The 12,707-nt window shown below is 43.2% G+C and overlaps 2 protein-coding genes and 1 non-coding gene across 3 annotated transcripts in view; 2 read left to right on the forward strand and 1 right to left on the reverse strand.

The window, feature by feature from the left end:
- Positions 1 to 2,170, reverse strand: part of Cct6b (chaperonin containing TCP1 subunit 6B) — a 34,433-nt gene extending 32,263 nt beyond the window's left edge. The window contains exons 1-2 of the mRNA XM_005076959.4: positions 2,034 to 2,170; positions 273 to 336 (exon numbers count right to left, since the gene is read on the reverse strand). Of these exons, the coding sequence (XP_005077016.1) occupies positions 273 to 336; positions 2,034 to 2,170 (201 nt within the window). The remainder of the gene's footprint in view (positions 1 to 272; positions 337 to 2,033) is intronic.
- A 57-nt stretch (positions 2,171 to 2,227) lies between these two features.
- On the forward strand, positions 2,228 to 6,525 carry Znf830 (zinc finger protein 830). Its single transcript, XM_013118388.3, has one exon. It carries the CDS (start codon positions 2,332 to 2,334, stop codon positions 3,439 to 3,441), a length of 1,110 nt encoding a protein of 369 aa, XP_012973842.1. The 5' UTR covers positions 2,228 to 2,331; the 3' UTR covers positions 3,442 to 6,525.
- A 4,038-nt stretch (positions 6,526 to 10,563) lies between these two features.
- Positions 10,564 to 10,670, forward strand: LOC121141720. The gene has a single exon (XR_005878674.1). It is a non-coding gene; the product is annotated as a U6 spliceosomal RNA (small nuclear RNA).
- Positions 10,671 to 12,707: the final 2,037 nt, after the last annotated feature.

The following is a 12,707-nucleotide window of genomic DNA, read 5'->3' on the forward strand; positions in this document are numbered from 1 at the left end:
CATATATTATACAAAGCGTACCTTATCGCCCCCAGTGTTGAACCTAGAATTTTGCACGTGCTAGAGAAGTACTCTACCACTGAACTGCATTCCCAACCTATGTGCCATGTTTTTAATTGAGGCTTACAGGCTTATTAAAGCCAGCAGCAGCTGAGTATTGTATAAAATGTCAGAACCCAACAATCAGGAGTTGAGGCAGGAGTATGTGGTCAGCCAGGTTACACAGGCAGATACTGCCTCAGAAATGAAAATGAAGAAGAGCATTAGCTCACCATCTCGTGAAGCAGAACATTGCCGTCTTTTGTGAGTTTGATGTCACCTGCCCCAGAAACAAGCCTGGTCAAAGAAGAATGGTACTTATTAACTCCATAAGTCAAGAATAAAAAAAAACACCCCACTCACAGTCAATTCTTGCTGTCCACTGTTCTAAACACAAATGATTGGGCTTGGAAACTCTACATTGAATGGGGTGATACTGTGGTAATGAATGCCACTTGTATCTCATAGAATTATTTCTCCCAGACGACTTTATAGTGATTTCATTTCAAATGGAGCGTTTATGAGCTTAGAGAGTAGCTGGTGGGTTATAAACATTGGCTAATGAAAAGTATAAAACAAAGCACAAATCTGCAGGCTTTTATTTTGGTAAATGTCATAATTCAGTCACTGAATTTAGTTGCCTCATCCCTTGCATTTATTAAATGGACCAAATTCTGTCAATTACACAATTTAAAGTACCATTGAATCCTTGCCTCTTCTCTCCAATTTTATTATTGTTTCTAGACTGCCTAGACAGCCATCTTGTCTCCAAATTTTAATCAACTCTCTGCACTAAATTTCTCTAAAAGGCAATGTGACTCAGTTGCCTGGTCAATAATCCTTCAGTGATTTTATGTTCACCATCTTCAAGGTAAAAATCAAAGTAATTTAACAATAACATACTTAGCCTTTCCCAAGCTCTCCTGTTCCATTGACCATCATTCCCACAGAAGGTCTTTAAGTCCCCTTAATGCATTATAATGTTTGTTTCTGATGGATTTACATGACTGGGTGGCCTTTATTCCCCTCACCAACTGCTCAACTCATTCTTCTACAACTCTGATTAAACATCCCCTGTTATTTGAGAGGCTTTTCCTTCAGCCATCGGTTATTGGACCCTTTCCTCTGTAAAAATCGTTTGCATCTATATACAATTGACACACCTGTAACTACCATGTCACCTTAATAACAGATGCTATCTCAAGGGCTGAGGGGTGGCTCAGCGGTTAAAAGCACTTATTGTTCTTGCGTAAGTTTCCAGCACCCATATCAGATGGCTCACAACTGCCTATAACTCAAGTTATAGATCTGACACCTTCTGACCTCTGGGGGTGTTTGCATACACCTGCTACAGATAAACACAGGTGCATACACATAAATTAAACCAATCTTTTAAAGATTGTTTTCCCAGCATCTAGTGTATAGTGACTCGTTTACTATTAATTTGTTCATTCCTCTCCGGGTGTCATTTTGCTAAGAGACCTTTTGTTCTCTCTTTTCTTCCTGTGTAAAATGAACAATGTTGCTAAATAAACGTATGTCTAATTGATGAATAAATATAAAGAATTCTAAATACAGAGAGTAACAATGATGTGACTAAGTACTAACAGATGGAAGATGATGGAACTTGAATTTGAACCTATGCCTGCCTAGCTCCAAAGTCAGTACAACATACTGGGGCAGCAGCGCAACGTCTGCTGAGCGCGCGCACAAAGTTAAGTTCATCCCCAACAGGAGTGGGATGGAGGGTGCTCCAGAAGCGTTCAAGACATAACGTTTCCAAGCGACCCACGGTATGAATAGGCTGTTTATGAACCCTAGTGAAAAGGAGGTGTCACAACTTCCACTGGTGGGGCCTTTTCTCCTCGGCAAACAAGCTACAGGCTTCTGGGAGCGGAATGTGAGAGGGAGGAAAACCGGCGTCTGCGTGCTGCGGCTTGGCTCGCAGGTCTTCACAGACCATCACCAGCCCACACACCCTAGGGGCCTCTCACATTTTTAGCGCGCCCTTAGGACCCAAGCTGGGCCGCAGCACATCCTGCAGCCCTCGGGCGGCGCATATGTTCACAGCCAAGGCCGCCTGGCTGCGCGTCACCTCAGCCGAAGGATTGGCGACTTTGATCGCAGCCATGGTTCAACGGTCCAGGCCCGCAACCGACGGACTCGGAACCCTGACGCCGCGCCTACACTGCTGAGCTTCCGCCAGTCGGCCCAACGGCCCCATGACAGGAAGTGACGGTATCACGCCTCGCCCGGTCGGAAGCCAGAATCGCCCGAACCCCTGGCGCAAACATGGCGTCCTCCGCTTCTGCTGGGAATCCGGCGGGGAAGCGGGTGGTGAATCAGGAAGAACTGAGGCGGTTGATGAGGGAGAAGCAACGCCTGAGCACCAACCGGAAGAGGATCGAATCCCCGTTCGCCAAATACAACCGTCTGGGGCAGTTGAGCTGCGCACTTTGTAACGCTCCGGTCAAGAGCGAGCTCCTGTGGCAGACCCATGTTCTGGGAAAGCAGCACCGGGAAAGAGTAGCCGAACTGAAAGGCACCAAGGGAGCAACCCAGGGCCCGTCGGTCGGCGCGGCGCCTCAGCCCATCAAGAGGAGAGCGGCGGATGCGGAGAGCCAAGACGCCAAGAAAGCCAAGGCCTCCGTGGGACCTCAGGTACAGCCCTCCACCTCGTCCGCCAACTTAGAGAAATCGGGAAAGGAGGCTGCTAGGGCAACCTCCAGTAAGCCTGGACTCGGTTTACTCCCTGATTATGAAGATGAGGAAGAGGGGGAGGAAGAAGAAGGAGATGGAGACGGGAGGCGGGACAGCGGCAAGCATCTTCCAGATGCACAGGGCAAAGACAGCGAACACTCGCTTGCCTCTCCGAGAGAAACCACGAGCAGTGTGCTGCCAAATGATCCCTTTAATACAAATCCTCCCAAGGCCCCCTTAGTTCCTCATTCAGGATCAATTGAGAAAGCAGAAATACACGAAAAGGTGGTGGAAAGGAGAGAGAACACCGCCGAAGCACTACCAGAAGGGTTCTTCGACGACCCTGAGGTAGACGCAAAGGTCCGGAAGGTTGATGCCCCAAAAGACCAGATGGACAAAGAATGGGACGAGTTTCAAAAGGCCATGAGGCAAGTTAACACGATTTCCGAAGCTATAGTTGCTGAAGAGGATGAGGAGGGACGATTGGACCGGCAGATTGGAGAGATTGATGAGCAGATAGAGTGTTACCGTCGAGTGGAAAAGCTGCGGAATCGCCAGGATGAAATAAAAAACAAACTTAAGGAGGTTCTGACCATAAAAGAACTGCAGAAAAAGGAGGAAGAGAATGTTGACAGTGACGATGAGGGAGAATTACAGGATTTACTGTCCCAGGATTGGCGGGTGAAAGGGGCTTTGCTGTAAAGTTTTGAAGATCCAAGCTTTCCATCAGTCTGCTACCCCGTAAAAAGTGCTATGTCCTAGTACTTGGGTACCGTGACCTTGGGTACCCTGAGTTGTTGAGAAAAAATAAGCCACTGAGAAGTAATACTTCGGGGAAGGTACTGCGGTGCTATTTATTAGAAAATGTTTGAGGTAAAGCTGTTCTTGATGTTTTGAAATTATAACCGCAAATTGCCAACTTTTTTCCGTGTTTACAGGCTTAATGCTGATTTGCAGTCCTAAAATCTTACATTGTAAATATTGTACATAGCTAAATATATATTTAGATAAGTCACTCTTTTGAAACTTATAAATAGAAGCCAGACCAAAAAGACACGTTTATATGACCTCGATGTACATATATAATTTCAAGCCTTAAACTCCAGGGATCCGGGCTTTGGGGAGGTTGTTTTTAAAAGGCTATCCATAAACACATATTTTTCATAAAGCAGTGAATGAGTTCTCTGTTTCAAAAACATACTTGATGAGATCACTGAGAAAAACATGACACAAATGCCCAACCTCCTTAAGCCAACATTTCTTGTGACAAGACCAGTGATTGTCAAGTGTAGGTCAGTATCACCTGTGAAACTTTTGATTGTTCGTAGAATGTCAAATCACCTATGAAGCTTCAGTGCTGAATCCTAGCCTTAGATTCCATAAATCTAAATGGGGTCCAGATGACAGGATTCTTGAATGTTCCCAGGTTATTCCAACATATGCCCAAATTGGGAGCAGCTGCCCTAAGTCCAAACCTATTTGTATATTTTTTCAGGGTTTGTTTCCTCCAAATGTTCTGTAAATTTGCTGTACTCCCTGCCCAGCAGTGGTGCTAGGCACCCTATCCAGAACTGTGGGAATGCTAGGCATGGCTACCACGACTGAGCTGGTTTTTGAGTGAAAGAAATACTACTTTTTATTTCTACCCCATTGAGTCTGAAATTTTATTTTTATGTGGTAAATTAGGCTTGTGTTTACAAGTTCTTCAGGAAGATGTTTACGTTGCTAGAAAAGCAATGAAATGACAATTGCCTTACTAGCTGTTGATAGTTTAAAGTGCTCCTCTCTTTGGAGGATGAGGTGTTCAAAGAGGAAAATAAATAGCAATGTTTAACATACAGTGTGTTCAAATCCAATAAAAGTGAACACATACTGTTCTAAGCATAAGCCAGACAGGATTCTAAGTACTTTAATTAACCCATTCTAGTTCAGACTTTATAGGGGAAGCACCAAGAAAAAGGTCTGAAAAGCCTTGAAAATTGGATGTGGTGACTCAACACCTGACACCCTCAGCTTTTGGGAAGTTGAGGGAGATGGCTAAGGTTTGGGAATAGCCTGGACTATACAGTGATACCATGTCTAAAGGGGGAGGAAGGGGGGCGGGAAGCCTTTCATCCTAAAAAATTGTTCCTACAGGCAATGTGGAAATCAATGAATTTTTTTGTTTTTAAACAGAAGAATTCTGTGATGATTAGGTAAACTCTAGTTGGAGTATATGGTATAGAAGAAGCACAGGACAAGGAACTGGGAAAGTATGTAGAAACTACTGCAAAAGTAAGGTGAGCCAGACTGATTACTTATGGACTAAGTGGATGGAAAGTAACAGAATTTCTCAGGAAGAGCTAACATTTTAGTGACTAGAAGTAAAAGAAAAAAAAAATAGAGAAGGGAGAAGGATAGCATGTCAAAGAATTTTCTTCTAGGTGAAGGTACCAAAAAGACACTGTCTGATGTGGTATATGCCACTCATTAGTAATAATCCTTTCTGTGACAGAAAGTCTGTGATGGCCATTTCAGTTTGATAATCAAATGTGGACTACCGCAGGTGTATTCTCCCCACACAGATTTCAGTTGTTTGAGCATGCAAGAAAGTACAAAAGTGGGCTAAAAGGTGAGTAATGATCTGCAGGAGCACCTTCACTAGAAATAGAGCTGGACTTGTGGATCATATCTGTAGTCCTGGCACTAGGAAAGGCTGAGGCAGGAGGATTCCTATCATTTTGAGGCCATATATTTGACAGGAAGACACTATCTCAAAAAACTAAAGCACAAAAATAAAACACAAACTATTAAATCTAGTAGCCATTTTTAAAAGAAACAGGTGAAGTTTCAGTGTTTTTATTTACCCTGCTATATCCAAAGTATTAAATTTCAGTAAGTGGTATTTAAAGACTACTCAATACTTTTGCATACATTTTTTTAAATCTTAAGTGTATTTAACAGCATATACATTTTAAGTGCCCAATAACCATTGGTGACTAATGGCTTCCTTAAAGAACAGCACAGATCAAAAAGTTACATGGGTGAAAAAAAGAAATGAAGTAGGAGTAAAAGGTTCATTCCTGGCATCAGTGGAGGTTAGGTGTGATAAGGAAGTTTATCATTGACTATCAAGATGTAAATAATATTGTGTCTGCATTCGTGTGGGGGGGGGGTGTGTATGCCCATGTCCACAGAGACCAGAGAAACAGCTTTCCGGCCACCCAAGATCCTTTAGGAGAGCAGCCAGTGTCCTTTGGAAGAGCAGCAGGTGCTCTTAACCACTCAGCCATCCAGCCCCCTCAGTTAACATTTTATTCTTGAATGTTTGATTTTTTTAAAAGGCACAATGAATGTAGTGTATTGATGCACATGAACTACCACTAACTTTTAAGAGGGCCAAGAACATCAAACTCTGATCTCAGTGGTCCTTATTAAGAACAGGAGGGAAGGACCCCTGATCATAACCAGTGCTTAGTGAGTCCTTGTTGAGTTTGAGGCCAATGAACAGTGACGGGAGTGAGCAACTTCACTAACTGCAAAGGTCCTTACATCGCTGAGCTGAGTCAGAGGTCTGCTGTTCCACTGTGCTGTTCCCTGATAGAGTTCATCCCAAGGATTCCTTCTAGTCACATCTGTTTTTAGAGAGGTTCCTAACTCAGCCAGCATCACAATAAGAGTTATTGTAAAGGATAAAAAGGTATTGTCTCCATTTCACTTAACAGTCCAGTCCTCCCTAATTTGAAAGAAAACGAATGTCAATCCTACTGGCTTTCAAATAAACATTTGTCCAGTGCCTTACAGTTATGAAATGCTTCACCTGTATTTCACTTATGATTGAATGACTGCTTTTCTGGTACTTGCATGGAAAAAAATATAAAATTTAGACCTAAAGCCTTTAATAACAATAAACACCAGATTAATATGGACTAATAAAACAAAGCAGTTAGCAACAGAAAGCCCAGGTCAAGCTCCTGCCCCACTGTATGTATGTATGTATGTATATATGTATTTATTTATTTATTTATTTCGCAGTGCTGGGGATTTAAACCCAGGGCCTTAGGAATGCTAAGCAAGAATTCCATCACTGAGCTGTATCCCCAGCCTGCTCCACCTTTAAGTGGTTAATGATCAAGTCACCTGTCTAAACTGCAGTTTACTCAAGTATCAAATGAAAACACATAGTCCTCACAAGGATGCACTGAGAATCTATGGGCTTATTCTAAATACAGAATAGAAAATCTTAATGAAAAATACATTTTCTTGCCAGGATACACAGAAAAACCCTGTCTCCCTCCCCTGTCCCGAATTTCTGTCAGAGAAGTACTGGTTGGCTAGCAACTTGGCATATATTGGAGAAGATTGAGTGGGCATGATGGTTGGATGAACATTAGCCTTTTTCAGAGTAAATGTCTGTGATACCAGGAATAAGTTTAGGTTTCAGTAGGAACAAAAGCCATGATGCACTGAATTTCTTCTCTTGTAGATGTTACTGTGTCTGCCTTGTGTTTTCTACTTGTATTTCCATCAGCCCAGCTCATGGAACTTACTGAAGGCTCCAAGTTTATACCAACCTTGACTTTTTTTATAAAGCTAGGACTTCAACCTACAGCCAGAGCAGAGCTAAGAGCATTACAGAGATGTAGAGACAAAGTCCTGATCACACCTTACCACACAGCCAGTAAATGCACTGTTGGGTAAGTTCTTGAGAATCAGGTTTCCATTTGTAGGTTGATGTCCTAACAAAATAGTAGTTTTCTTCTTCTTCTAGCTTACCTACCAGCCTAACACTGCAGTCCCAGGGTCTGCTGGACTAGAGCCTTCTAACTCTCAGTGGGAGCTCTGGAAGAGATTCCAGAGGATGTTTTCCTAGGAGACACCAAGTTGGCATCTGCAACATCAGACATCGACATTAAGCTATGGACAAAGGGCTATCTCACTTGACCCAAACAGGCCCATCCTTAAAGCATTGGTTCTCTAACTTTTACTGCCCAGCCTGGCCTAGGAGATTGCTGGTCATTGACTCTCCACTGGGGATGTGGGAACAGCACTGTAAAGAACTTCAGACAGTTCTGCAGTGGCAGAAACCAGTGATTAACACAATAGAGAAACCTGCCAAACTATGATCTGAAGAATGATAATGGAACCTCCCTCATCATCATCATAACAATAAAATCAACACATTTTCACACACTGATTGATATTGTCCAGTATATGAGAAGCACTTAATAGTATAATAAACATCACTGAATATTCCTTTTCTGTCAGCTATCTCATAAGCATTTATAGGAAATTCAAAGACATGTCAACACATTGTGATGGAGGGGCTGTGTTTGACAGTATAGATCTAGTACCCAGCCAATGCCTTGTTGACAGAGTGACACATAATACCTGTTCACAAAGTTAACAAAAATAGCCCCTAGCACTTAGGAGACAGAGGCAGAAAAATCTCTGAGGCCAGCCTGGTCTACAGAGAAAGTTCCAAGACAGCCAGGACTACACAGCAAAACCCTGTCTCAAAAAAATAATAGTAACAATAATAATAAAGTAGCCCTTCAAGAAAACTACAAGTGACCAGGCACAGTGGTGCATGCCTTTAATCCCAGCACTCAAGAGGCAGAGGCAGGAAGATCTCTGAATTTGAGACTAGCCTGGTCTACATAACAAGTCTCGGACCAGGGAGGGCTACATAGTGAGACCCTGTCTCAAACAAAACACTCCTAAAAAGGATATAATCTTGCCTGGGTGATGGTGCCTTTGATCCCAAGCACTCAGGAGGCAGAGGTGAAAATCTGTGAGTTCGAGGTCAGCCTGGTCTAAAGAGTGAGTGCCAGGACAGGCTCCAAAGCTACAGAGAAATCCTGTCTCAAAAATCAAAAAAGGGACGACAGAAAGTATCACCTATTCACCAGCACCACCTATAAACCAGCACTGAGTCCAGTGGAGGATACAGAATCGAAGTTTTCTTCGTGCGATGATTAATCTTCATTGTTAATCTGGTTGAATTTGGAATCACCTAGGAGAAGCACCTCTGGTTGTGTCTTGGTCACTGTTCTGTTGCTGTGAAGAGCCACCATGACCATAGCAACTCTCATAAAGGAAATAATTTAATTGGGGCTTGCTTACAGTTTCAGAAGTTTAGTCTGTTAGCATGGTGGGGAGCAAGGTAGCTTACAGGCTGACATGGTAGGGGAGAAGTAGCTGAGAGTTCCACATCCAGATCCACAGGCAGCAGGAAGAAAGCCACACTGGACTTTTGAAATCTGAAGGCCCATCTTTAGTGACCCACTTCCTCTCATAAAATCACACCTCTTATCCTTTCAGACATTCAAATCTATGAGTCTATGGGGACATTCTTACTCAACCAGCAAGGGGTGTTCCCTTTTTTTATTTTTTAGAGATTTATGTATTTTATGTAAATGAGTGCTTTATCTGCATGTATGCTTGCAGGCCAGAAGAGGGCCACCATGTGGCTGCTGGGAATTGAACTCAGGACCTCTGAAGAGCAGCCAGTGCTCTTAACCATTAGCCATCTCCAGCCCATGGGTGTTTATTAATTTTAATTATTATTATTTTGTGTGTACGCTGTACATGTGAGTACGGGTACATGCATGCTAGCTGCAGCATGTGTGGAGGTCAGAGGATAACCTGTGGGAGTACTTTCTCTCCTTCTGCTATTGGTTCTGGTATTCGACTCTGGTTGTCAGGCATATGCAGCAAGTGATTTTTACCCACTAAGCCATCTTGTGCTCCTCTGGGTGTGTCTTTGAGGGCATTTCCAGAGAGGTTTAGCTAAGGAGAGAGAGTCCACTCTGAATGAGGGTAGTACCATCCCATGGAATAAATAAAAGAGGGAGAAAGGAAGCCAGCTGAGCGCCAGCATTCCTGCTGCTTCCTGGTCTGCCCAGATATGAGGAGTCCAGGGCACGCTCCTGAATTCTGCCACACCTTCCCCAACATACTGGACTGTATGTATCCTCTTAAAACACTGTGAGTCAAATAAATCCTTCTCCCCTTAAGTCCCTTTCATATTTGGTCACAGCAAAAAAAAAGTGACTAATATATTCCCAAGCAGGCTGACCCCTTTATTTTGTTTTTTTGTTTTGTTTGTTTGTTTTTGGTTTGGTTTGGTTTTGGTTTTACGAGACAGGGTTTCTCTGTATTGTTTTGGAGGCTGTCGGTCCAGCCCGGCCTCGAACTCACAGAGATCCGCCTGCCTCTGCCTCCCGAGTGCTGGGATTAAAGGCATGCACCACCACCGCCTGGCGACAGGCTGACCCCTTTGTAAAGTAAATATTGCTTTGAAAAGTATTCACTTGATTCCCAGAGATGTATCTACTGGAACATCATATTACAAAACCCAACAAGGAGTTCAGGGAAGACAAGAAGCACACTGAGTATTCTGTGCGGGTGGCTGCATCTCAGAACCCCCGCCCCTCTGATATGCACTGGACATTCAAACTCTACTCTTCAACTCAGTTCTGGCTCAACTTGGCGGCTGTGGCACAAGACATTCAGAGAGGAGACTATGAAACCCCTCTGGTTAAGAAGCAAACTCTGGGGCTGGAGAGATGACTCAGCTGTTAAAGGCTAGGCTCACAACCAAAAATAAAAGAAGCAAACTCTGCAACCTGCTGACAGTGAGGTACAAGGCTGAGCTGAATTACCGTACATTCCTGCATGCTGCTGCTCACTTTCAAATACTTTTCCTGGCAAACACCTTTACCATATTTCTTTAAAACTTCCTTTAACTGCATGACATTAAGCAAACCACACTGTAAGATCAGGTATTGCTGCTGAAATTTATGTAATTCATACAGCAGACTTCATTAAAAAGGGAAGCCAGTGCTCGCTTCGGCAGCACATAAACTAAAATTGGAACGGTACAGAGAAGATTAGCATGACCCCTGTGCAAGGATGACACGCAAATTCGTGAATCATTCCATAAAAAAAAAAAAAGGAATCCACTGAGATCAAATCAACTTCCCAAGTGTCTGCCCTCTCCGGGACAATGTGAAGTGTTCATTCTAGCACTGTCTGTGGCTTCTAAGTGAGCAGCGTAGAACATAGTCTATACATCTTCCTGTGGGTCCTTTGTTTGTTTGTTTGTTTGTTTGTTTTTTAAGATCTTGTTTTTAGCCAGGCAGTGGTGGCACAGGCCTTTAATCTTGGAAGCAGACACAGGTGGATCTCTGTGAGTTTGAGGCCAGCATGGTCTACAGAACAAGTTCTAGGACAGTCAGGGCTACACAGAGAAACCCTCAAAAAACAACAAAAAAATCTTATTTTATTTATTTTATTTTATTTATTTATTTATTTATTTTGGTTTTTACGAGACAAGGTTTCTGTGTATTGTTTTGGAGGCTGTCGGTCCAGCCTGGCCTCGAACTCACAGAGATCCACCTGCCTCTGCCTCCCGAGTGCTGGGATTAATGGTGTGTGCCACCACCGCCCGGCTTTTTTTTAATGTTTAATTTTAAACAAACTTTTTTTAAAAGATTTATTATGTATAGTGCTCTGCCTGCATGTCTGCCTGCATGCCAGAAGAGGGCACCAGATCTCATCATAGATGGTTGTGAGCTGTGTGGTTGCTGAGAATTGAACTCAGGACCTCTGGAAGAACAGTCAGTGTTCTTAACCTCTGAGCCATCTCTCCAGCCCTTATTTTTTATTGTTGTGTGTATATGCACATGAGTGCAAGTGTCTACAGAGGAAATAAGAGGGCATGGCCCCCGGCAGTTGGAAATACAGGCACTTATGGGCTGCTTTGTGGGTGCTAGGTATCGAACTCAGGTCCTGTGCAAGGGCTCTTGACTTCTGAGCTGTCTTTCTACCCGTTTCTCTGTAATTAATAATCTTGATAAGCCTTATCTGGAAGTCATGGATGGTCACATTAAAGGGGGTGGTGGTGGTGTTAGCTCTGAGACAGGAACAAATAAGATCAATACCCTGGAGGATTTGTGACTAGGGTCTGAGGAATGGAGTCAACTGTGGGCTTCTGGGTAGGCAGAACAAGCTGGGATATCCTGATTATTCATTACTAAGAGTCTTAATATCTCCTAATTTGGCTCAGAGAATTGTTTTAAGACTTAGACCAAAGTCCTCCAAGATGTGTTCACACAAAAATATCATGAGACTTAAGGATGCCTGAGGCCACCCACAGATCCTCTAGGGGATCATGAGCCCCTGTTATTTCTCCCTCTTTCACTTTTGCTAGTGAAGCTGCCCTCCATTCTTCCATAGGTAATTACTGTTGACCACCTTCTCTACAGAGCAGCCCGAGTGACAGAGATCTTGTAAAACCTGAGTCAGATCATGTCTAGTTCCTACACAATCCAAACCATTAGCTCCCCATCTCGACTGGAATAAAAGCCAGTCTTTTTACAACGGTCCCACAGGGTGTATCTGCTTGCAGGCTTCCTCTGCTGCCCTTGTCAGTCTTGGGTTACTCTAGCCATAGAGCTCTCCTTGCTACTCCCCCAGCAGATCCTTGATGCTCTATCTTAATCTGCAAGTGACACTTTCATTCCTTTAAGTCTTGTTTTAGCGGTCACGTGGTAGATGAGACCTTCTTGACATCTATTAAAAACTGCAATTCTACTTTCACTGCCCCACACCTCTGATCCTGCCTCTTTCTCTCCATGACACCCATTCAGATTTTAGAGTCTACCTATTTTACTTATTTTTTGTTGCCCACGGTAACCTGCTAACTCTGCTGGACTCCAGGTCTTAGAATTTTGTCTGACATACAGTAGGTATTCAATAAGCACTTGAGTGCCTGACTGATGGGATTAGAGATACTGCAGTTGACAGAAATGTATACATGTTTGGGGATGGAAGAAAATGAACATCTACTGAAGTAGCTGCAATGAACAGTTTACAAATTAACATTAGGTGTTTTATTTGCCATATTTGCCACAATCCTGAAAGGTAGTTTTATTCTTATTTCATCATCCCTTTGAATTAAATTTTAAGTTACAAACCTAACA

Source organism: Mesocricetus auratus, unplaced genomic scaffold (genome assembly GCF_017639785.1).
Source record: "Mesocricetus auratus isolate SY011 unplaced genomic scaffold, BCM_Maur_2.0 Super-Scaffold_100007, whole genome shotgun sequence".
Taxonomy (NCBI): domain Eukaryota; kingdom Metazoa; phylum Chordata; class Mammalia; order Rodentia; family Cricetidae; genus Mesocricetus; species Mesocricetus auratus.

Bases quoted from the DNA above. Each gene is read 5' to 3' on its own strand.
- Znf830 (XM_013118388.3), top strand. From the start codon at position 2,332: ATGGCGTCCTCCGCTTCTGCTGGGAATCCGGCGGGGAAGCGGGTGGTG.